Here is a 25,734-nt window from a genome sequence, read left to right as displayed (position 1 = left end):
ACCTGGAAACAACCTAGATGTCCTTCAACTTAGGAATGGAAAATGTGGTACATTTACACAATGGAGTATCACTTAGCTGTTAAAAACAAGGACACAAGGAAGTTTGTAGGCAAATGGATAGAACTAGAAAAAAATCATCCTAAGTGAGATAACCCAGACCCAGAAAGATAAACATGGTATGTACTCACTCAGAAGTGGATATTAACTACAATAAAGGATAACTATGCTACAATCCACAGACCCATAGAGACTAGATAACCAGGAGGTAAGTTCATGGGGTGATGACTGGATCTCCCTGGGAAGGGGAAATAGAAGCGATTTCATGAGTAGACTGAGGGCAGGTGGGGATGGGAACATGAGCGGTCAGGTTGGAAGAGAGGGGAAAAGTACTGAAAAAGACTATTGGAAAGAGGGTGGGGGACATTTCAGGGTCAGGAAAAAACCTAGTGAAAGGGATCTCCCAGGAATCTGCAAGGACGACCCCAGCTAAGACTCCTAGCAACAGGGGGTATGTAGCCTGAACTGTCCATCTCCCGTGACCAATTGTCATCAGAGAGGCTTCATCAGCAACTGATGGAAACAGATGCAGACCCACAGCCAAACATCAGGCAGAGCTCAGGGAATCCCGCAGAAGAGGGGGAGAAAGGATTGTAGGAGCCAGAGATTTCAAGGACACCACAAGAAAACTCACAGAACCAACTAGCCTGGGCTCACAGGGGCTCACAGAGACTGAGCTGCCAACCAGGGAGCCTGCATGAGACTGACCTATGCCCTCTGCATATACATTACAGTTGTGTAGCTTGGTCCTAAACAGAAAAGGAGGGTGTCTTAGTTTGGTTTTTTATTGCTGTGAAGAGACACCATGACCACGGCAACTCTTATAAGGAAAACGTTTAATGGGGGCTCACTTACAGTTTCAGAGGTTCAGTCCATTATCATCATGTCAGGGAGCACGGCGGCATGCAGGCTGATGTGGTGCTGGAGGAGCTGAGAGTCCTACATCTTGCGGGCAACCGGAAGTCAGCTGAGGGAAGCTTGAGCAAAAGAAACCTCAAAGCCCGCCCCCACAGTGACACACTTCCTCCAGCTAGGCCACACCTCCCAATAGTGCCACTCTCTTTGGGGGCCATTTTCTTTTAAACCACCCAGGGGGTGGAGAGAAGGGGAGGGACTGGGAGGAGAGGAAGGAAGGGAAACTTCGGCCAGGATGTAAAATAAATAAATAAATAAATAAATAAATTTAAAAAACAGCACTGAATGTAAGACTTGTTATTTTTCTCGAAACAATACAACAACATATAGTTTTAAAAAAATGTGTGTTTGGTGTATATGTATGTGTTTTCACGTATGTGGGCCTATGTGTGCCTGAGTACATGCACATGTGTGCCTAGAGGCCAGAGGCTGATGTGTGTCCTCCTTGATTCCACTCTACCATATTTATTGAGATGGAGACTCCTCCCATTTGAACCCAGAGCCGGCTGATTCAGTTGGGGTAGCTAGCCTGCCTTTACAGGCCTTCTGCCTCCACACCCCACGTGCTGGGATCAGAAAGCTGCCTCCAGGCTCACGTGGCATTTATGTCGATGCCCAGAGTCTGAACGCTAGTCTTCATGCTTGTCTGGCAAATGCTTCACCCATCGAGTCAACTGCTCAGCTCAGTGAAATACATATTTACATCATATTAGCTATTATAAGTTATCTAGATAGGATGTAAATATGTGGGAAGGAGGATGCACAGAAACCATATGAAATACGATACAGTTTTATGTAAAGGACTCAAGTATCTGAGATTTGGGACTCATGGGTGTGTGTGTGTGTGTGTGTGTGTGTGTGTGTGTGTGTGTGTGTGTGTGGTTGGAACCAACCCTCCCCTCCTGCCCCCTGGAGACTAAAGGACAACTGTAATTATATTTCAAGAACATCTTCCAAAATACAATTTTGAAAAGTTAACGTATTTCCAAACATCCAAGCAATGTCTTGGAAAACAAGTCTTTGTGTATATTATCTTCAGAGTCAAAAGCAGGCAGAATGGTTGCTCCCTGGTCCTTCCTTATAGTTTAATTAGTTTCTTAGCTGACTCTGGCGCTCACAGAGAGTCACTGTAACTTTATGACGAGCGTCCTGCATCCTCTGTAAAAGTTGTTTTCATGTTTTGAAATTCGGTAGCAAAAATGTTTGCAATTTGATTGCAAATCAAATTTTATGGGTAGAAAGTTTGAAATTGCTGACACCTTTTAGTTTATTCTTTACTGTAAACCAGAAGATGTGTGTGTGTGTGTGTGTGTGTGTGTGTGTGTGTATGTGTGTGTGTGTGTGTGTGTGCATTTGGTGACGTGTGCTTAGCCATGTAGGTGCAGATAGAAGCCAGAGATTGACATTAGGATCTCTCTCTCAGTTGTCTTGCCAACTTGTTTTATTGAAATGGTCTCTCCCTGAATCTGGAGCTGTTTGGACTGGATTGGCAGCTGAGCCCCTAGGAGCTGCCTGTTTCTGCCATCTGTTGCTAAGAGTAGAAGTGTGTTGTCATCCATCCATCTTTTGTTTCTTTGGTTGGTTGGTTTGGTTGGTTTTGGTTTTCGAGACAGGGTTTCTCTGTGTAGTTTTGGTGCCTGTCCTGGAACTCACTCTGTAGACCAGGCTGGCCTCGAACTCACAGAGATCCGCTTGGCTCTGCCTCCCAAGTGCTGGGACTAGAGGCGTGCGCCACCACCGCCCGGTCCATCCTTCTTTTGAGTGGCTGCTGGGAAGGGAAACTTAGGGTCTCATGTTTGCACAGTAAAAGCCTTACCCAGCGCCATCTCCCAGCCGAGCCCACAGTGTTTTTAATTAGTGCTGTATTGTTTATGGGTATCAAGACATCTTGTAAGCTTAGTGTAAATTCTGCTCACTGGATAAAAGCCTCAATTTTTATAAGGAAAACATCTCAGACCCAAATTAACCAGACCCAAAGTCTGTTATGATGTTTTTATTTATTTGCAAGATTTCTTATTTTTGCCTCCAGCCAGAACAGCATTCAACACATTTTTTTATACAAAAGATTATTTATTTTTATTTTATGTGTACAAGTGTTTTGCCTGCATGTATGTCTGTTCACCATATGCATGCCTGGTACCCATGGAGGTCACAGAGGGCAATGGATCTGCTTGAACTGGAGTTACAGACAGTTATGAGTTGCCTCGTAGATGCTGGGATTGGAACCCTGGTCCTCTGCAAGAGCAGCTAGTGCTTATAATGGCTGAGCCATCTCTCCATCCCACCACAGATTTTCATAAAATAAAATAAAACTTTAGTAAATAGTCACCTTTATTTAGGGATCTTCTTGACACTTTTTTAAGTGCTGGGGTTCAAACCAAGCACCCTACGCACGATGGTCAAGTACTCTACCGCTGAGCTACACCCTGGTCCTTTCGTTTGGATGTTTATTTTATATTTTGAGATAGGGTCTCATGAAGTTGACTAGTCAGGTCTTGAACTTGTGATTCTTCTGCCCCAGCCTCTCGAGTAGCTGGGATTGTAGGCATGTGCTTCCCCGCCCATCACTGACCATGCCTTTGCGTGCACTGACTGTGTATTTTACATGCAGATAGACCAGTCCTTGGTGGAGGATATGAAGCTCGATCAAGCTCCTCCCACTTCATTTTTGTGCATACCCAGCTCTAGGACTGATTTTTTTTTTTTTTTGCAAGAAAAGGAATAGTAGAGGATGGCCCCACCACAAACCTAGAGACTTATCACATGATCAGAAAATGTCCATGAAATTCTTTTAAACGTTTATTTAAGCCACTCCTACAAAAAATAATAAAAAAGATTACATAGTTCTAACGAGAAATAAAAACAAACTTCTCATCAAAAGCTCAATTCAAACCTGTCATAACAGCTGTCTTCTGAATATGTACAACTGTCAAAATGTGAACTCTTCAACACACGCAAAACAGTGCAGCGTTTGGACCCAACCTTCGACTCGATGGGCAGCTTTTTTTACAGGCAGGCTTTGAAGCATTTAAAACACAAACAGCAAAGGATAGTAACAACGCATGCATTTCCCCGAGCCCTACCCGAGCTCTGCCCTCTTCTTATGCCCCAGAAAGAAGGACAATGCTGGGGGATCGTCCCAAGAATCAGTAAGGTGGCCGACTGTCTGCTCCAAACTCAGTTCCGAGGCTGTGAGTTGAACTCTGTACAGATATTCTGGATGATCCTGGGGACGAATTTGTAGAGGTTGTCAAACTCATCCACAAAAAAGGAGTGGTCCCTGGTGGGGTGAGTGGCAATCACCTCTAGCTCCTCCTGAGCAGCCCATTGGATGCCTATGGCATACGTGATCACCCCTGTGGAGACAAAGAGGGATGAAGCAAATGTCCCTGAGCAAAGGGACTGATGATGTGTATTTTCCTTCTGGGTTCCCCAAATCAGGAACATGCCAAAGGAAACCAATGAGAGAACCCCAGTGAAGCTCTAGTTTCTAGAAATAAACTAAGTGTGACTATTCACTCAAAAAACACTTTGGACATCACTCTATACCAACAGCAACAAAATTCATATAGCTGTTGTCTTAAGAGTGTATAGTCTTCTGACCTTACTTGAGCATAGAGTCTTTTACAGATATAATGAAGAAGTAAGTGGTGATGAGGCCATGCTGGAGCAGAATGGGCTCCTAATTCAATACCACTGGATCCTTAAAAAAGGAGGGAGAGATGGAGACAGTGAATGACAATCGACAAAGGTCAGACAACCCAAAGGACTGAAGAAGAATTAAGGATGGTGCTACCCAGAGTCTCAGAGAACATATTCCTCCCAACGAGTTGATGTTGGGCGTCTAATGTACAGAAAGAAGCAAGAAGAAATGACTGTTTTACTACAAATTTGTGGCATTTTCCAGGTTTTTATTTTTCTATCTAGGTATTGTCTAGGATGCAAGGAGCCAGCTGTGGGTTTTAAAATGTTGTCAAGGAGCAGCAAGAACAGTTTTGCTGTTTATTGGCTTTTGACTGAAGATGGGAAGACTTTACCCAGGAAAAACTACACAACAGCCATCGAAACTGGGCTTTCTAGACCCCAGGACCACAGTGTTGGGGAGAAATTTCCACCAGCAACAAGGGCAGATGGTCACCCTGGATGGACTTAGTACTCTAGGGGACCCAGTCCTTACTACATTTTCAGATTGAATCTCAGAGTTGGGAACTAAGACAGGAAACCAACCCCCATGTCATTAAGGCACTTAACAAAGCTCTGAAACTCCAGTTCCAGAGCATCTAACGCCCTCTTCTGGCTTCCCAGGGAACTGTAGGCATGTGGTATATAGACATACATGCAGGCAAAAACATCCACTCATATAAAATAAAAATAAAAAATCTTGCCGGGTGGTGGTGGCGCACACCTTTAATCCCAGCACTGAGGAGGCGGAGGCAGGCGGATCTCTGTGAGTTTGAGGCCAGCCTGGTCTACAGAGTGAGTTCCAGGAAGGGCGCAAAGCTACACAAAGAAACCCTGTCTCGGAAAAAAAAAACCAAAAATAAATAAATAAATAAATAATAAAAAATCTTTAAAAGTATATAGAATATTCTAAAAGGCAACCCAAATTACACATAGGTGCAGAATAACAAAACCAACCATGGTACCGAGTTCTGTGTGCTTATTTAGGACTCTAGTGATCACTAACCCACTCAGTTTACTCTTTCTTTTTTTTTTTTTTTTGTCTTTTGATGTTTTGAGATGAGGTTTCACTATGTAGCATTGACTGGCCCAGAACTTGCAGTGTAGACTAGGCTGGCCTCGAACTCATGGAGATCTCTTTTCCTTTGCACTCTCTGGAGTGCTGGTATTAAAGCTTGAGCCACCCTGTCTGGCTCTTGGTTTGCTTTTTATTATTACTTGAGGTTTTCCTCAAGCTTGTTACATTTTCACAACACTTTTCAGAACAAGAACTGTATGTCCATGGGTTGTACAGGAGAGGTGTAAATGCAATTGATTTTTTATAAATATTTATAAAGTATTTTGTTCATCTTCCATGTTTTTAAAACTTTTTTTTTTGCTTCTTAAGGCTCTAAATTTTTTCCTTATTTATTTATTTATTAATGTGGGTGTGCATGCACACACATGTGACATAGTTCCTGTGTGTGCCACACCCTGAGTATGTGGGCAGAGGACAGTTTTGTGGAGTTAGTTCTCTCCTTCCACCTTTATGTAGTTTTGGGGGATCGAACCCACGTTCAGGCATGCTTCTACCCATTGAGCTATCCATGAGCCCTCTTAGGAAATTTTGCATGGAAATCTTTTTAAATATTTTGAATAAGATTTCCCCCACAGGACCAAAATGTGGTTAGCAGCTGTGGCCAAAAATAGTATTTTACATCAAGGTATGGTAGCATGTGCTTATAATCCCAGCACTTGGGAAGCTGAGGCAGGAGGATTTTGTGTTTAAGGCAAGCTTGAGTCATATAGAAAAAAAAAAATCCCTGGAAAAAAAAATCAAAGTAAAAATGAATAGCCACCTGCAATATTACATTTCTTTAAAGGCGTCATTATCCTATAAAATGTACAAACATGATTTGGAGTCAAAGAAGCTAGAGGTTTGAGATCTTTCATAAAGCAACGAATCAAATCCTCTGCAAGAATAACAAGAGCTAACCACTGACCAATCCCTCCAGCTCCCTCTGTGTACACTTTCTTAAGTCATAGACAGAACCAATACATTAAAAAGGCAGTTCCTCCCTGTGCACCAACGACCCTGGTCCTCCACCCCTTCAAGAGATGCTGCTGTGCCCACGTTTATAACAGCAGTGCTCACCCTTCTGGTAGGCGGCCATGGCTGGGATCCGCACGTCGTCGTAGGACCTGCCGTCCGTGATGAGAATCATTACCTTCCTCTTGTTGGGTTTGGACTTCTTGAAGAGCTGTTCGAGGGCATACTGGATGGCAGCCCCCGTGCTGGTACCTCCACTCCAGTACCCCACCCTCCGGATGGCACTGAGGACGTCGGCTTTGCTGTTATACTGGTCGAACCCAAATTCCAGCCGCTGCTCGTAGGTGTACTGCACCGCCCCGATGCGCGTGTCAGTGTCTGAGATCTCGAACTCCTTGCTGAGGTTGGCCACAAACTGCAGGACAGTGCGGAAGTTGCTCGTCCCCACGCTGCTCGAGCCGTCGATGACAAAGCCGATGTCGGCCGAGTTCAAGCAGGTCTTGCTGCAGGCCAGGCGGTCTGTGTCGCAGACCCGCTTCACCAGGGGCTGCACCGTCTTAGGAAGGCTGAGCCAGCTCGGCACGTTGAAGGAGTAGAAGCCATTCGTTCTGCACACCGCCTTAGGAAGAGAGACAGGGAAAGACGCGGTCCAGGTCAGGGGGTCAAGTCCTTCAGCCTGCCACCGTCACCCTTCACCACCAGGCAGGTTTTACAGAGTCATACTTCCCGCATCAGACTTCACAGTGCACCTTATTCCAGTTTCCTGGTTGGGTACCGCTGAGGTCAAGACCCCTCCAGTAACATCTGGACTCACTCCAGTCCCCTCAGCTGGGTCCCTGCCTTAGTGGAAAAATGGTCGGAGGAGCAAATTCACAGGGAGATGCGCATCGTTGGCTTTAGCTTCATGTTTATGCCTCTGCTGGCTCCTCGATGTGTTTGTATTGGAAACCAGCCATAAGCGTGGCATTTATGGGTACCAACCACCATGGAGGAGGACTAAAGAAAGCTTTTGTTCTGATACACAAACAGGGATGTTTCCAGGGCAGCCCTGTACCCTGCGGGAAGGGATTCACGGCCTGTGAGTGGTCACGTGTGTCGGAGTCACACTGGTTGCTCTTACCGTCTCTAAGTGGATTCCCACTCTCATCCATGCAACGTGGACCCCTCATCATGAAACAAAGGGCCAGCTGTGAAGGGACATCCTTGAGTCCCTGAGATTAGAGCAGCGCTTTGATCTGCCATTAAACTCCAAGCTCTGCCTACCACGCAATCCTGCCTGGGGCAAATGGGTGTTTATTTGTCTGCGCCCAAGCTCGTTCCAGAAAAAAACAAAAACAAAAACAAAAACAAAGAGAACGGCAAATAAAGCCTGAGCAAGTTGGTTAGTATGTCCTTAGAAGTGACTAGGCTTGTCTCCTGAAAGTGGGTCATCAATCCTTGAGCCTACAGACCTTTGGGGAATCTGGCAGGGTCAAACTTCATGACTACAAATGAACTTGTATAAAAATTATTTTAAGCAAGAAATAACTGAAAATTTTCCTAGGAAATATTTTTTTTTTATTGATTTATAAAAACCTAAATGAGGCTCATGAAACTTTCCACAGCCTAGGTGGATGAAAGTTGGGACAGAGCTGAGTGCTGGCTCGGGTATGGAGGGGAGCACTCCCACCAGACAGCCCATGTAAAGGAGACAGTGTGGGTGCTGGCTGCTGTGGACGGGAGATGGGTTTGGCGGGGAGACCGTGTATATGTGGAGACCAGGAAGGGAGGTTGGGGCCTCATTCCAGAGTATCTCAGCAGTAACAGGTGAAGGGTTTGGAGCAAAGACCCCAGATTGGGAGGATGTTTCGGTGTAAACTGAGGAAACTCAAAAGGGGGAATAGACCAGTGATGCAGCACCATCTGAGGCTTGGGAGGTGGTTTAGGACTGGGATAATAGCAGAGGGTAAGAGCTGTGATGTGGGTATCAAGGCGTAATTCTGGGATGCCACTGCTCTTGGGCAAGTGTGGGCCTAGCGAGGAATATCACAGGAACATGACCTTTCTGATCTGGGAAGTATCGTGGTTGATAGATTGTGCACCCCATTAAACTTATCTGGGGGTCAGAGAACAGAACAGCCACTATATTAAACATAGGTTTAGACAGTGGTAGCACACGCCTTTAATCCTAGCATTCAGGAGGCAGAGATCTGTCTGGATCTCTGTGAGTTCAAAGTCACACTGGAAACAGCCAGGCATGGTGACTCACGCCTTTAACCCCAGGAAGTGATGGCAGGAAGCAGAAAGGTATATAAGGCGTGAGGACCAGGAACTAGAGCCCCTTTAAGCTTGTAGGCTTTTAGCAGCAGTTCAGCTGAGATCCATTCCGGATGAGGACTCAGAGGCTTCCAGTCTGAGGAAACAGGATCAGCTGAAGAATTGGTGAGGTGAGGTTAGCTGTGGCGTGTTCTGTCTCTCTGATCTTCCAGCGTTCACCCCAATACCTGGCTCCGGGTTTGTTTTTATTAATAAGACCTTTTAGGATTCGTGTTACAAAGTATAGATATCCTTTGTTTTGTACTATGTACTCGTGTGTGTGTGTGTGTGTGTGTGTGTGTGTGTGTGTGTGTGTGTGTGTGTGTGAAATCTACCTGGCCGTTTGGTTGGGCTCCCCCAGTGCTGTGAAGGGAGGAGGAAGAAGTTTTAAATGCGACTCTGAGGACACTGCTCTTGCTCCCTGCTCTCAAGGAGACAATTCCAGGCTCCTCCATGGGAGGCCCCCACCACTTACTCACGAGTTTCATGCACACTTGAAGGCTCTAGAAAACAACTCTGAGGCGATCAGAACTTTTCAGAGCGCAGAGGCTCCTGCCCTTGAGTGGGTCCCCGGGGAAGTTATGTACCTTGCTGGCGAAGTTGGGCTCCGTCACATACGGCTTCTCGCTTTCAGCAGCCCCCTCGACGGTGATGAAGAAGACGTTGATCCCCGACTCTCGCGCGACTCGTGACGCCTCTTCCACTTTGTCTGTGGGCCAGCCGTCCACCAGGACCACAGCCACGTTGGGAGCGCCGCCCCTGTTTCCATTGGCTTTGGAAAAGAAGCTCTTGGTTACAAAGGAGATGGCGCGGCCTGGAAGGAAAAGAAAGTTTGTGCTCGGAGTGATTGTGGTAACTACGAGTATAGGGACAGATCACAGCAGCACAAAGAAGTCCAGAAAAACATACTCATTCCCTCTCTGGTTGTTTGTTTCTTCTTCTTCTTCTTCTTCTTCTTCTTCTTCTTCTTCTTCTTCTTCTTCTTCTCCTTCTTCTTCCTCTTCTTATTTGTCTGTCTATCTATCATTCATCCATCTATCATCCATCCATCCATCCATCATCTCTCTCTCTATCATCTATCTATCTCTATCTACCTAATCTATCATCTATCTATCTGTCTGTCTGTCTATCTATCTTTCATTCATTCATCTATCATCTATCTATCTATCTATCTATCTATCTATCTATCTCTATAATCCATCCATCCATCCATCTATCATCCATCCATCCATCCATCTATCATCCATGCATCCATCCAGCTAGCTAGCTATCATCTATCTATTTGAGATAGGGTTTCTCTGTGTAGCTCTGACTGTCCTGGAAATCACTCTGTAGACCAGGCTGGCCTTGAACTCACAGAGATCCACCTGCCTCTGGGTATTAGACTTTTTTTATCAGGCCCCTAAACAGGCCCATGCTGTGTCTGAGAACACGGGGTGGGAGGGGGCAATTTGGAGTGACAATAGCCTCATCCTGGCCTCTTACAGCCTGGGTGGGCCCGATGCTTCTGCTATTGTGTGACAAGCTGTCTTCCATAGTTAGTGATGCCTTTTCTCCAGCCCTAGACTGAGGACACAGGTCTGGCTGGCCATGGAAGGGATGTACCTCCTAGGAACAGAGAGGCTGGGTCCTAGCCCTAGCTGTGACAATTACTGGCCCTGTAGGTCACTCAAGGTCCTGGGGCCTCGATTTCCAGACTACAGCCGGCTTCAGCCGAGTGCCACAGTCATGAAGAATGATGGAGTCTCTGACATCCTTTTCTCATGTGTGTATTTCATACTGTGCAAGAATCTTGGGACATTTTCAACTAATTCAACCCACTGTCCCAGTTTTCCAGAATTTTCCTAGTTTTATCATTGAATGCCCTAGGTCCTTCTGGGCATATTGAGATGGCTGATTTTGAGTTAGCATGGCTGCACATAGCATGGCTCTTAACTTAGATCCTATGGATTCTGTGTGTGTGTGTGTGTGTGTGTGTGTGTGTGTGTGTGTGTGTGTGTGTATGTACATGTCCCCCTGAAGGGAGTTTTTGTGTATATGAATATATAAAAGGCCACAGTTTCTAGGAGATTCCCAAATGGGTTCCTATTTCAGTAACAGTTAAAGTTGCCTTGTTTAGACTTTAGAATCAACACAGTTCCTACTCAGTGCTCATCTGGGTTTGGTCAGCATCCTGGCTCCCCGGGCTATCTTACCTGCCAATTGAAAGCAACAGGTGGTTGCATTCGAAGCTGCTGGGGAAATGCCTTAGTGAATGCCACGTGAACTGGCTGCAGAGATCCCGTTGTAAAAGAAAAACCATGGCTGTTGAGAATTCAAGGCTTAGAGCACCCAGCAGCACCTTCCAGCGTAATATTAGCAAAGTGCATGAGTTGTAAGACGCCATAAGATTTCTGACCTCATCCAGTCTTAAATATGGAGGCCGAAGTGATCAGTGCTCAACACACATTCCATCCACCCTCAAATAGGAGCTGAAATCTGGAAGCTGCATTACCCATAGTCCCTTGTGCCTATACTTCCAGCTTTGTCGTGGTTCCCTAAGATGATGCACTTGAAGGAGGTTTAGAAAATGAAAGGGAGGCAGGGACTGTGACTTTGTTTCTGCTATTTCCACGGATGAAACTGTGGGGTTCTTGGTGCTGTGTTTGGCTCACTGTGTGTGTGTGTGTGTGTGTGTGTGTGTGTGTGTGTGTGTGTGTGAGAGAGAGAGAGAGAGAGAGAGAGAGAGACAGAGACAGAGACAGAGACAGAGACAGAGACAGAGAGACAGACAGAGACAGACAGAGAGAATGGGGAGTGTAGGGCGTGGCCCTAGCACTGTGAGCTGTGCATACCACTCCCCTCAGCATGGCGACATTCTGGCTGGAGCAGGTTCATGAAAAGGCCTTCTTGACAGAATTTGAAAACTGCTTTCCTGACACCGGTAGAGGTAGCGGCTCCCTTACTGTCCCTTGCTCTACACGGCACCCTGAGAAGTCATTCAGAATGTTCGAGCTACAGTGTTCTCCCGCCCTTTCTATGCTCCTCCATGAACCGAATCCCCACGTGCCTCAGTCAGTTCCATTGGCCGTGTTCCCTGGATTCCTGAATGATGTGAGGCAGAGTGAGAACGTATCACCCCCTGAAAATGTATACCGGCTGGGTTAGGACACCTCTCTGACCTCATCAGGGGAGTTGAGCGCCTGGCTAAGTTTTTCCCATTGCAATTTTGCTTGTGTAAGCACTACATTGGACACAAACACGTAATCCCCTCTGTCACACTTATGATGCAGTTAATGTGGCTTTGCAGACACGGACTTAGTGACTTGGCTAGTGGTTATTGAGCATTGCATTGCTGTGAAGGAGTCTGCGTTTTCCAGATATTAATATTCTGGTCACTAGAGAGATATGAGATGGAGGGAGCTCATTATTCAGCCTTTCTATAATTCCAAGGATGCTCTGTGGACGTTAGCTCTGCTCGCTGCTTTACTCCATACAGTTACGCCACCGTAACTGGCGTCTGAATTCCCTTGGCCTTAAATGGCTGGAAGTTTCCCTAGAGCAGAACCAGCCTTCCCCCCAGTCTTGGAGCATGGTAAAACCATTCCCCCTTGTCCAGTTTTCCCTGGGTGAACAGGTCCAATGGGACTTCTGGGGTTGTCCCACTGAGAACTAGACCTCGGACTTCTAGTACCACTAGCCCCTCCTGAGGTTCACATGTCACAGGAAACTCATCTTCAAACGCAGGACTTGTCTCTCCTGGCATAATCACCATTCCAATGACTTGGATGGGAGCAGGACCCCCAAAGGGACCTCCTGAGCGGAATAGTGACAGACTTTCACACTAACTGGTTGGTGGCTTATAGGCCGACCATGGAGTAGTTACACAGCTGTTCTGTTAGTCCCAGGGAATGTGGCTGCAACCCAAAGAAGCTAGGGACTCTGAGGCACAGGTGTTCTGACCATTCTTGCACCTGAATCCGTGGTAATACTTTAGGAAAGAGACAGAGGCTGCATGTCATTTCTTGATGGATTATTTTTTTCCTCCTCCTCCAATATAGAATATTATATCACAACCACATAGAAGGTGCACCATGGCAACAAGGTAGAATTAACCCGAATCTGGGTCACATACCTACATTAGAAAGGCCTCCTCTATGGGTAATTTTCTCTATAGCTGTCTTCAGATCTTGAGAATTCGTGTGGGTTTTGAGGTTAAACTGGGTAGCAGGGCTGTCTCTAAAGCAAACAAGAAAGAAAAGTTAGCTAGAAAGTTATTCCCGTTGGAGGAAGGCAGAAATCATGGCTGATGCCTTCACGTACAAATAAAATGGAAGGCGTGACAAAGCCTGAGACTGTGTGCATGACAGGGTTTCTCTGTGTAGTTTTGGTCCCTGTCCTGGATCTCGCTCTGTAGACCAGGCTGGCCTCGAACTCACAGAGATCCGCCTGGCTCTGCCTCCCGAGTGCTGGGATTAAAGGCGCGCGCCACCACCGCCCGGCCTTGAGTTCTACTTTTGACTGTACGTGCCATGTCATAGCTGTGTAATCTTGTTTCTTCTTAGAGCAGGGAGAAAAGTTATCTTTAGTTCATCTCCTCAGTGATGGAATTTCCTTTCCTCTTACTGACAACATCTTACATGTATATATGCACATCACGTATTCTGACCAACTGCCCTTCTCTACCCCCTCCTATTTTCTCCTCATCTCTTTCACGGCCTCCCACATGCCCTGTCCAATCTTTACTGGTTCCTTTCTCAGATTTATGACTTTTTGGTTTGGTTTTGTGATCTGTTTGGTTTAACTAGGGCCACTGTGTGACCATTAGATTGGAAATGCCTATGAGCCTGGTGGGGTCCTCGGAGAGTATACAACTCAAGACAATGATTTCTCCACTCCCAGAATCTATCAACCAAGTGTGTCATCTTGAGGAATCATTTAACTTTGGGGGGGGGGGGTCCAGCTTCCTCAGAGATAAAAGTGTCATCATTACTTATCATACATAACACAATAACACAACGATCACATGGCTAATGTTATCCAGTGGGATTCTACCACAGGGAGGCAGCAGTGAGTTCTCAATGTCTCTGGATTACCTAGGTCCTCTGCAGTAAGCATCTCAGATCTTAGCCACTCCATGGGTGACCAGAGACCTGCTAGCCATGCCCCGGGTGCCCCCCAGCACTGGAAACAATAAATGCATAGTGGCGCCAGGAAGACCACTGTACCTGTCTCTTCTTGTGACTCCTGCAAGTAGGTGACATGACTGACCTCTCATCAGAAGGTCAACGGCATCTTAAGACCGCTGGAGTAGATCTGGAGCAAGTTCACTGATGAGGCAGAATTAGGACCCTTCTCTAGAGATGAGTATGCATGCGTGGGAGAGCAGTGGGAACAGGTTGGAACTTCAAGTACAGGGTGTGGAGGAGTGCCAGAGGGGTGAAGTTTCTCCCAGGTGTGTGCACCCTCAGTCACGGTGCAGCAAGGAGGTGAGATGAGGTCAAACCTCTAGAGGCCCTGACGCTCAACCAAAGGCAGAGCAGACCCCCCAAAGCACACATCCTGTGCAGCCACGTAAGGCTGCATGCTTCAAAAGAGCCCTCGCTTGGCTCATCTTGAAATTCTTAGTTTTTGACCTGGGAGCCTGCAAGTGACAGAGTTAGTCCAGACAGGCTGTGGGGCCAAGTCCTCAAGAGGTGGGAAGTCTTTTAAAAGCCTTTCCACAAACAACAGAAGTCCAGCACTGAGCAGCTGCTTGGGCAGTTTGGGATGGAGAACTCTAAGGTGCCTTAGCTTGTCCTTGAGACTCCAGTGTGGTCCACAGGGAACTAGCCATCAGGATTTCAGACTAATGAAGCGTTCTCTGCCTCCTTCCTATCCCTTTTCCTTTCCTATTTCCAACCTCCCTCCGTGTCTCAGGCTGGTCTTAGCTATGCCCAGAAGGTGTGCTTAACTAAGTGGCAGGCGACAGCAGTCTGAAGGGCCCTCTACCTCCAGAGCAGTCCGGGAAATGCTGTCTTTGACTCCAGCCACTGACTCAAACCCTGTACCTATCCACATTACCTGCATGTCCCCATCCCTCATGTCCCCGAAGTTCAGCTTCCTTAACTTTTATTCTTGATTCTATTATGAAATTCCATTAGCTGCAGCCGCATCTGCCAGAGAACCTCTGTTCTAACTCTGCCTGTAAGGCCGCTCTGTTCAAAAATTCCTCAGGGGCTCTGGATGGAGAACAGTAGTAAAGAATGTGCTTAGTGCCGGGCGGTGGTGGCACACGCCTTTAATCCCAGCACTCGGGAGGCAGAGCCAGGCAGATCTCTGTGAGTTGGAGTTCGAGGCCAGCCTTGTCTACAGAGCAAGATCCAGGACAGGTGCCAAAACTATACGGAGAAACCAAAAAAAAAAAAAAAAAAGAAAAAAAGAAAGAAAAAAATTGTGCTTAGCAGGTGCAAGGCCTGAGATTTGAGCCACAGGATCCAAGTTAGCTCATGCCTGGTTAGCATGGGTTAGGCTCTGAGTTCAGTCCCCAGCATGAAGAATGAATGAATGAATGAATGAATGAATGAATGAATGAAGAGTGAATAAAGATCCTTGCTGTGGTTTGGATATTGTTTTGAGTTCACATGTTAGGAGTTTAGTCCCCAGAGAGGAGGTGGTAAGAGACCTCAGGGTCTTTATTATGCGTGCAGGCCTGGTGAGACATGCTGAGGTCACCGAGGGAATGGCACTTGGAAGGGATTGGGGTGACATTGGTGGGAGGCTTGAGCACCTGTGAGTCATGCCAAGAGTGAGGCTGACCTTTGAACTGCTCTCGGGCATCCTCATTGGCAAGATGACATCCCATTGGCATGCACTCTTGCAGTCTTCCAAGAGATCCACCAGACCTGAGTTGATGCTGGTGCCCAGCCCTGGAACCCCAGAACTGTGAGATCTTTTCGTCAATGATGAACTGTTTTATCATGCTCAGAAAAACGTACTCCCACGGCTAGACTTCCTATTTCTGTTTTCAAAGCATTCATGATTTAGTTACAACCCATGAACTCTCCATTTCTTTTATTTACTCTTCATTCAATCATTCATTTTAGGATTTCCTATATTCTAGTGAAATACTGAGCACACGTTCCCAGTTTTCTCTTTCTGTGTCTTTTTCTTCCTTCACCTTCAGCCCCGCTGACTCAACTCTCTCTAATTTGTACCATATCACACATTGCGTGGCACATAAAGGTTCTCCATGAACAGTTCCGAAGAAACATTCCTCCCTGTCCCATTTCTGAGCATCTTTACTCTGGGTTCCATGGGTGTCCTCGCCATCATGCGTATCTCCTCAACTTGTCGATAGTGGTCAGTGCACACTGGCAAGTTCCTGCTCTTGCACCCAGGTATACATTCAATAGCTGCCACACATCTCCATCAGAAGGTACCTCAGGTTTGGTAGTTCTCAAGCGGAAGACATTTCTCCTCCGGGTCTTCTCTAATTCAACCTCACTTCTCGACTCACTGAGCCATCGAGGGTTGGCATTCTCTTCTCCAAATGCCACATCCGGTCATTCCCATCTCCTACCTGTCTCCTGGCTCTTTTCATCCGCTCTAGTCCCAGCGTTGGACTTTGATCTCTTTACTGAATGACTCAGGTTCTACTTGGATCTGGACCATCTCTCCAAGACTCATGTTTTGAGACTGGCTCTCACTCATGGTGTTATTAGGAGGCAGTACAAACCTGAGGTGGTGGGAGGAACTAGGTCACCGGGGGCGTGCCTTTGAGAGGGGGTGTGCTAAAGAAAACGGTCGCTAAAAATGTCAGACGTTTTCTCATGGGTGCACGGCGTGACTTCAGTTTCTTTGACTGGTCACAGCAATGCCATCCACACGCCTGCTGTCTTTCTGTTCCGTGGCGGAGTCACGCTGCTATACGTGTACTGTGATAGCTCTAACTGTTGACTTGACACTTGGGAAGAACAACTTGGGAAGAGGGTCTCAGTGAAGGATTGTCTAGATCAGCTCAGCCTGCGAGTGTGAGTATGTCTATTTGGGATTCGCTTGGCTGCCTTAGTTGGTGTGGGAAGGCACAGCCTGAAGGTGGACGGCGTCATTCCCTGGTTTGGAGCCCCTGACCTTATAAGAGTAGGGAAGGTTAGCTGAGTCCCAGCCATGCATTCATCTAGTCTCTCTCCCTGAATTCTTGCCTTGACTTATCCTCAACAGTGTACCGTAACCAGGAACTGAGAGCTAATGGAAATCCCTTTTCCTCTAAATTGCTTTTTATCAGGGGATTTTTTATCTCAGTAACAGAAATAAAACAAGTGTGCTCCCACTGAACCACATCCCGGTTCCTTTTCTGTTTCTTTGTTTTATGTTGTTTTCAGATAGCATCTCATTATGAAGCCCTGGCTAGCCTGGAACTCTCTACGTAGACCAGGCTGGCCTTGAACTCACAGAGATCCACCTGCCTCTGCCTCTCAGGTTTTGGGATTGAAAGTCTGAAACACCATGTTTAGCTCTTATGTTTGTTTTTTGAATCAGCTCTTTATGAATCCATAAGTTCAGGCTTGTTCCACCCTGTTTCACAGCATTGCCATACGTTTCTTAGCATTTTCTGGAGGACACTCACCTCCAGATCAGCAAATTTCCTCTCTCTTTCCCAAAGGACCAAAGTATTGATTCCACAACCGACAGCCCAGCAGCTCATGCCCACCTGTGCTCCCCTGCGGGGGGACTCATGCCCACCTGGGCTCCCCTGCAGGTGACTCATGCCCACCTGGGCTCACCTGGCGAACATGTTTCTGTGAACCACATGTCAGCTCTCTTTTACTCTGAATGCTAGACAGCATCTCAGTCCTACTTAGGGCATGGGGTGGGAGTGGGGGTCTTTTAAAATAACAGTAACTAAAGCAAAAACCACACACACACACACACACACACACACACACACACACACACACACACGGAAAGTGGGGAGGAGAGGAGAGAAAGTGCAGTAAATTAACTCTGAAAATGACTCTAGGAAAGAACCAAGTCAGTAAGGCCAACTGTTACCTCATTCAACTGTGTTTAGTCAGGTAACTAAGTATTTCCCCCACCTCAGGATATTACCAGGACTGATTCTGAAAGCCTACTAACGTGGTATTAAAGTGAATGTGCACGTTAGTAAGCCAATGTGCCGATGGATAGATGCACAAACCCTGAGGCGCAGCTGTAACCTGAGAGCAGGTGATCCTCCTGACTTCGGCTCCCCAGGGCTTAGTACTCAGTTAGGAATGCGGAAGTGTGGAATGTACCCATGAAGGAAGGCAAGGCCTGTGTCTTCTTGCTTAGTCCATTCTCTGTGCAGTAGAGCACTCTGCTTCAGAGCCCCACACCAGTCTCATGTCCACACCTCCTTGGTGGTAAAACTCATTAGGGACATTTGTTAAACTATGTTGGTCACTTGATATCTTCCAGAAGAAAATCAAACACTGGCCTGGGAGTTTCTAAAATAAAGACTCTATTGATCCTCCTCAGGGAGGTTTAGAAGGCCCTGGATTTTGGAGGACTTCTGTTAATGTCCTAACCCTACTGTTCCATTGATGTCTCAGAGACTACTGGTCTACCTCCGGATACTTTCAACAAGTGGATGAACCTCTCAAAATAATGTTATGTCAGTAGAGAAATATTATCTAATCATATTTCCTCTAGCAAGAATCTTTTAAAATGGCTTCCCCTGCAGGTTACTCTAAAATAATCTATGTTTGGCCATTTAATTTTCTTTGTGGGCTGAAATGGGGATGGCGTGGACCTGGCCAGTGAAATGAAGCATGCCTATGAGATCAGGAAGAGGTCCCACGGAACATGCTGGTGGCTGCAGGGGAGGTGACAGACTTGCCCCTTGAGAGCTCATAGTAAAAATGATTCTGGCTCCATCCTCTCACTGAAACAGCCACTGCCAGCCTGAGTGGCCTGAGCCAACCTGCTGAGGGACTTTGTACTACAGCTCTTGCAAATGGCCACTGACCTTTTGATTTCCTAGTAGCAGAAACAGGAAAATGGGGTCTTCCAGAATTGAGTTTTCAGATGCGTTTTTATGTAATTAATAGCAGTATTTCCCAAAGAGCAGCAAATAAACCTGTTTTAACCACTCTCTGCTGGAGGAAATGGGGCATTCTGTCTAATGACCCGTGGAATACCTCCAGAAGCAACTGGCACACCAGATGTTAATCTGTAACCACATTGGGGGGCCTCTCCCAGTGAGTGGTGGGATGTCTAGGCAGCATAGCTTCCCATGCTCATGTGGCCTCTGGTCACATTGGATCATGTTAAGATGTAGATTTGCTGTTGGAGAACCAGCAAACGATCTGAGGTCATGTATTTCTAACCTCCCTAACACTGTGACCCTTCAATATAGTTCCTCGTGTTGTGGTAGCCCCCAATCATAAAATTATTTTGTTTCTACTTCATAACTGTAATTTTGCTACTGTTATGAATCATAGTGCAAATATTCACTATGTGACCCCCTGTGGGGATGCGACCCACAGGTTGAGAACCACTGTCCTAGGTGACGATGTGGATCACTCTTAAGTAGCAGTGTCTTAGTGAATGCTTTAAAATTCCAGATGTTCATCAATGAGGTCTCCAGTGACAAGGAAAGGAGAAGAATAAATAAGTCTACATTAGGGGAGCTGGAGGTCCGTCTCAGTGGTTGAGAATGTGTATTTGTTTTGCAGAGGTTCCAAGTTTGGTTCCAGTGCTCATGCCCAGCAGCTCTTAACCACTTGTAACTCCAGCTCCAAGAAGATCCAACACCCTCTTCTGCCCTCCATGGACAACTGTACTCGACTCACACTCACATACCCCCATACAAGCACATGCATACACATAACTAAGTCTTAAAAGAAAGAAATCTAGAAAAGGGGAGAGAAAGTCTGAGAGGGGAATGGAAAGGAGCCCCACAGCCCTGTCCAAGTCACCTAGAAGGAGGCATGTGCGTCAGCAGCATGAGAGTCACATGAGAGCAACATAGGCCTGTGGGAATAGCCACGCCTTCCCTCTCCGGTTGCATGAAGAATTACCTGAGAAGCTAGTGATGCCATGGCTCCACATGCAGAAACTGGTTTCACTGAACTGATACTTGGGTTGGGCATCAGGGGTTTTAAGGAATCCCTAAGTGGTTCTAATGCACACAAAGATGGCGGTCCACTTTTCAAAAGGGAGGGTGATCTCAGAGGACCCTGCACATCCCAGCCGATGTGTGATAGGAGTTCACAGGAATCACTGGCAAAGCCAAGTGTGTTTGTTTTGTATGTACCTCAAGAGAACCACACAGGGAGATGTACTAGGGTTATCTAAAGGAACAGAACCAATTGAATGAATAAATATATTGTATACAATACAGTATATATGCCACATATCATACTATATCTTATATGTACTATACACACTATATTATATACTATATATAGCATATATATGATACCATATTATATATAGCATATATACTATATGAGCCAGTATAAATCCCCTTTTAATATATATAACATTAAACATACAAAAATAATATGTAACACATAGTATATGCTATGTGGTACTTAATATATACTATATAGTGTGGTGATATTTTATCTGTGTACACCAATAAAGCTTATCTGGGGGCCAGAGGAAAAAGCCAGCCACTATAGTAAACATAGAAGTCGGGCAATGGTAGCACACACCTTTAATCCTAGCGTTCGGGAGGCAGAGATCCATCCAGATCTCTGTGAGTTCAAGGCCACACTGGGGAACAGAGCCAGGTATAGTGACACACACCTTTAATCCCAGCACTAACCATAGAGGTCTGGAGGTCTGTACAGACAGACAGGAAGTGATGTAGCTGGGCAGAGAGAGGAAATGAGATGGCAGAACAGAAAGGCATATAGGCTTGGGTAGACAGGAAGTAGGTCTCTTTGGAGACTGAGGGCTGATAAGGTAAAGTTGGCGTGGCTTTTCCTATTCCTCTGATCTCTCAGGTTTTAACCCCAATATCTGGCTCTGGGTTTTTTATTAATAAGACTGTTTAGCAATTCATCTATGATATAGTTTATATAACTACATATAATTATATTATATATAATAATTGCTATAATTTTTATATATAATACAATCATATATATTATATTACATATAATATATAAATATATTCCAAAATATATAATATAGTACAATATAATATAATACATATTATATTATACAACATACAGTCTATACAATATATTAAACATGTCATGTTAAATATATCACATATACATTATATATTATGCATTATACATACACACACATATGTATATATATGGAATGTACATATATGGGGGATTTATTAGACAGCTCACAGGATGTGGCTCAGGTAGTCCACAATGGCTGTCTGAAAATGGAAAGGCTGAGAATCTGGTAGTTGTTCAGTCTACGAGGCTGGCTGTTTCACTAGTCCTAACATGGTCTTGGAGTCTTGGCAATTCCTGGAAAACTGCTGGTCTTCAGTCTATGTTGCACGGATCCTAAATGTTCTTAATAAAAACCCGGAGCCAGATACCAGGGTGAAAGCTGAAAGATCAGAGAAGCAGAGCAAGCCACAGCTACAACCTTACCTCACCAACTCCTCAGCCTGAAAGAGAGTGAGTTCCTGTCTCTTCCCCACTTATATCCCTTTCTCTGCCCAATTGTATCACTTCCTGTCTGCACCTTCCTAGTGCTGGGATTAAAGGTGTGTGATCCCAAGGGCTGGAGTTAAAGGTGTGTGCCACCACTGCCTGACCTCTACGGCTAACTCTGTAGCTGGCTCTGTCCTCTGATCTTCAGGTTTATTTGCTAAGATTTTCAAGCTTTATTTGCTAAGACTACAAACAAAATATCACCACAAGTCTACATGGAAAAACAGATTGATACTGGTCACAGTAAGAGAGTAGATGAACTTGCCAGCAAAAGTAAACACACACACAGGCAAAAAGCAAAGCTCCCCTTCTTCCATGTCCTTTTATCTGGGCTACCACCAGAAGACGTGGCCCAGATTTAAGGTGAATCTTCCTACTTCAGATAATCTTAATAAGCAAATCCCTCAGCAGAGCACCTGGCAGCTTGGGTCCCAGTTAAGTTCAGATATAGTCAAGTTAACAATAGTAAACATCACAGAGGGAAAAGAAGAAGCCCAAGATTCTTTAAAAACAAAACAAACAAACAAACAAACCTCTTTCTCTGTGTATCATATATGTGCATATGGTATATGCATGTGCATGTGTGTATGGGTGTGCATGTACTATGGAACATATACAGAGGTCGGAGGACAAGCTCTAGGATCAATCCTTGCTTTCTACCATGTTTTGAGGCATGGCTTCATTTTTCCACTGTGTATTTCAGGCTCTAGCTGGCCCATGAGTTCCCCAACTCTCTATTTCCCATCTCCTTGTAGAAGCACTATGATTACAGAGGCATGCTGCTGTTTCTAGATTTTCATATGGGTTCTGGGATTGGAATTCAGGTCCTCCTCTTTGAGCCATATTCTGCTAGCCTCCAATGCTCTTTTGTGTGTTGTATTTTCAGGTCACTGAGCTTGAAGACTCTATTCGTCTTTCTAAGGACAGAGCTCACTCGGCTTGTCCGCCTGTCTCCCTGAGAGAGGAACGTGGCGAGGTGGGGTTTTCAAGAGGAACAGAGAGTCAGTCCAGGGAGGTGACAGGCAGCTGTCTTAGGATTCTGTTAGTTCCTGGAAAGGCAACATCAACTGTGGGGACAAAAAAAGCCATGGGGCAAACTTGAGAAGTTTGTGTGTGTGAAAAGTGTCGCAGTGCCTCCCAACCCAGCCTTGGAGACTCAGTGCCTCCCACACTGGCGGCAGATCAGGTTCCCAGGAATAAGAGGTTAAAGCATCCATCTCACACCCTTATTCTCTCCTCTGATTCCAGTTCCACATATCTGGGCTCCTATCTATCGCAGCCTGGGAGGAAGTAAGAAGTATTTCTTCGAAGCTCTTTGAGTGAACTCAACTTGCAGTTAGAACCCAGGCTGTCCTTTCTCACTCAGGAAAATGTGTGTGCACGCATGTGTGTGCGCGCGTGTGTGCATGTGTGAGTGTGTGAGTGTGAGCTTGCATGCGTGTGCTGTGTGAGTCACATCTGCCAGCCACACCCCTGCTGTGTCGCATCCCCGGTCACTCCCACTCCTTACGTTGGGGCAGACATGGTTGATGTAGCAGCAAACACATTGCCAGCTGTATTGATTTCTTATCACTGCTCTAGGGAACGTGTGCCCTAAACAGCACACATCCATTTCCCAGTCCCAAAGGTCTGAAGTCCAGTGCTGAAGGTGCTGGCAGGGTGCACATCATAGGAAGGCCTCTGCCCCCCTTCAGGAGGAGGACTCAGCCTTTCCCCGAGTCCCTTGCTCATGAATGACCTTTCCTCCTTTGTCCTCAGAGCCTGCAATAGGCATCTCTCTATTCTTCCAGCCAGTGTCCTTTGGGTGGACAACAGCTGGGACGGGTTTTCTGCTTTCACAGACTTGTTATTAGATGGGTCAGCAAGGTGACCGTCTCTCTCTGATGATGTCAGCAGGGTCCCTTTTGTTTATCCCCTTCAGACATTTGTGTGATAGCGTTTCTTCTCTGCTACACACATAACGCCGTCTTTATTTCCTCCCTGCACTCTGACTATCCACCGATAGGTGGCGCCACTGATCCGCGGCACCACAGATCGACAGAAGGCTCCAGCATGCGGACTGCTCCACCGCATGTGACTGCAAGCCTCCAAGGCTGAGAATCAGGCAATGAAAAGCAAGGCGATGTAAGAAACGTAACCCACGTCACAACCCACGAAAGAGGTGGATGCCATAAACCCCAGGGCAAAGGAACGTTTATTTTTAAATGAAGAAAACTAGCATTTTGCTGTGTTCCCAAACCACTTTCCCTGTTTTGAGGTCCTAGAGTTGGCAATGAGGTCCGAGAGAACATGCACAATTCTCTTCCACGTATGGGGCTGAAATGAAAAATCATCACAAGTCTAGGGGGCAGTTAGCACCCTGTGGGTGTGGGCTGAGCGACACAAGGTAAGCTGTATGCTGTTTGCAGTCACCGCGCCCGCCAGAGTTTATAACAATGAGCTCTGGCTTGCTTTCCTGCGTTAGTGTGACCCTTGGTATTAAATACAACCACACCCCTGTCCTTTGTATGGTTTTAATTTTAGAATGCATGTGCGAGACAGGGCCTTGACCCTTGACCTTGGGTTCCAGCACTGACTCTCCATCTTTGGGCTGGTGGAAAGCCTCAGCTATACACAGCTTTCCTGGGGGATGGTCGAGAGGTCTCCCTTTGAAGTCAATTTTGTTTGACATTTGAAGGGTTAGCCCTCTTCCCACGGCTGTGCATTTAGTGGCTGTCCTTAGGAAAGCCAGGTGGTGGTTCTGAGTCGGCGGCAAATGCCACCTGCCCTATTGGAGGCACGTGACGACTGTGGGAGGTGTGCCGTGGTTGCTGACAGGATGCCACAGTCATGGGTTAGGAACTCTGCGGGCAGGGAGTCGGGGAGAGAGAACATATCACTACTGTGGAGGGTCAGACCGTCTGTCAGCCTGGACCACAGGAAAGTCGGCAAGCAGTGCAAGGCAGAGCAGAAAACAGCTTGGTAGAGGATGCTGCTCTGCTCTCAAGAGGAGGATAGAATGGACAAGCCAAGATCTCAAGAGACACTGGAGGGGATGGGGAGAGCGCAATTACGTCAGTCTTCTTGTGAACACACCTCACCAAACGGTTCACGTCACTAGGCTACCTGTGGGTCTGCTCTTTGTCCCCAAGGAGTCTTTCCATTAGAATTCCCGAGGAACCCAACATGTTGCATTTCATAAATTTATACATCTAAGGACTTTCAATTTCTTAGTTCCCGTTACTACTTGGCATAAGTCTGTGAAGCCCTTAATTTAATTCTAGTAGAGTCTAAATGCAAAAGTCTAAATTCTGAGTCAGCCGTTCCGAGGGAACTCCTCCAGGAAGTGGTGCGGAACTGGCAACCGTGGAGATGGAGGTGGGAGCCTGGGAGGTGGAGACGTTTAGTCACTGGGTTTCCTCAGGTCTCCCCCCCCCCCCCAACCTCCACCCTCTCCTCTGTGGCTGTTCTTGATAGGGTAGGCAATTCTTGGCAAGGCCCGGAGATCTCACCGCACTATGGCAAGACAAGACCAGGAACCTTTAGGCTCCATGATTCCAAGATAAAGGGATGATTTGAACTGCGTGTGTGGGTGCAGAATGGGGATGGCTAATTTTACCTAGCAGAACACACGCCGTACGTCTGGGTGTGCCTTGAGAGAGGGTGTTTCCAGAGAATATTGGTATGTGGGTATGAGCTGACTGAGGAAGACCCGCCTAGGGCATATCATTGTTGGGCAGAGACTTGGGGTTGGGATGGAATGATTGGCAGGATTTCTGGATACGTGAAGGTACTATCTGTGCGTGTCTGGCAACCAAGGTTTGGTCCCTAGGGCCATGATGGAAGAATTGAGGACCAACTCTTGCAAGTGGTCTTTGGACTTCCACCATGTATGTGTGTGCCTGCATGTTCTCTCTCTCTCTCTCTCTCTCTCTCTCTCTCTCTCTCTCTCTCTCTCTCTCCTCTCTCTCTCTCTCTCTCTCTCTCACACACACACACACACACACACACACACACACAAATAACTCTCTCTCTTTTACACACATAAATAACAAATAAATAAAGTCTTAAAGCAGGAGGGGGCTGGTGCATGCTCCTTCGTTTTTCTGCTGCTGCTGTGTCTGCGGATGCCAGCTTCTTCAGGGT

At 46.3% G+C, this 25,734-nt stretch overlaps 1 protein-coding gene across 1 annotated transcript in view; it reads right to left on the bottom strand.

Moving 5' to 3' along the window:
* Positions 1–2,950: 2,950 nt before the first annotated feature.
* The window catches only part of Vit (vitrin), a 120,783-nt gene continuing 97,999 nt past the window's right edge, over positions 2,951–25,734 (bottom strand). The window contains exons 11-14 of the mRNA XM_052746304.1: positions 13,092–13,195; positions 9,565–9,791; positions 6,788–7,301; positions 2,951–4,328 (exon numbers count right to left, since the gene is read on the bottom strand). Coding sequence (XP_052602264.1) covers positions 4,150–4,328; positions 6,788–7,301; positions 9,565–9,791; positions 13,092–13,195 — 1,024 coding nt within the window. The 3' untranslated portion in view covers positions 2,951–4,149. The remainder of the gene's footprint in view (positions 4,329–6,787; positions 7,302–9,564; positions 9,792–13,091; positions 13,196–25,734) is intronic.

The sequence above is a fragment of the Peromyscus californicus genome, unplaced genomic scaffold (genome assembly GCF_007827085.1).
Source record: "Peromyscus californicus insignis strain IS unplaced genomic scaffold, ASM782708v3 Scaffold_1__1_contigs__length_55948999, whole genome shotgun sequence".
Classification (NCBI taxonomy): domain Eukaryota; kingdom Metazoa; phylum Chordata; class Mammalia; order Rodentia; family Cricetidae; genus Peromyscus; species Peromyscus californicus.
This window is presented reverse-complemented; position numbering and strand designations above follow the sequence as displayed.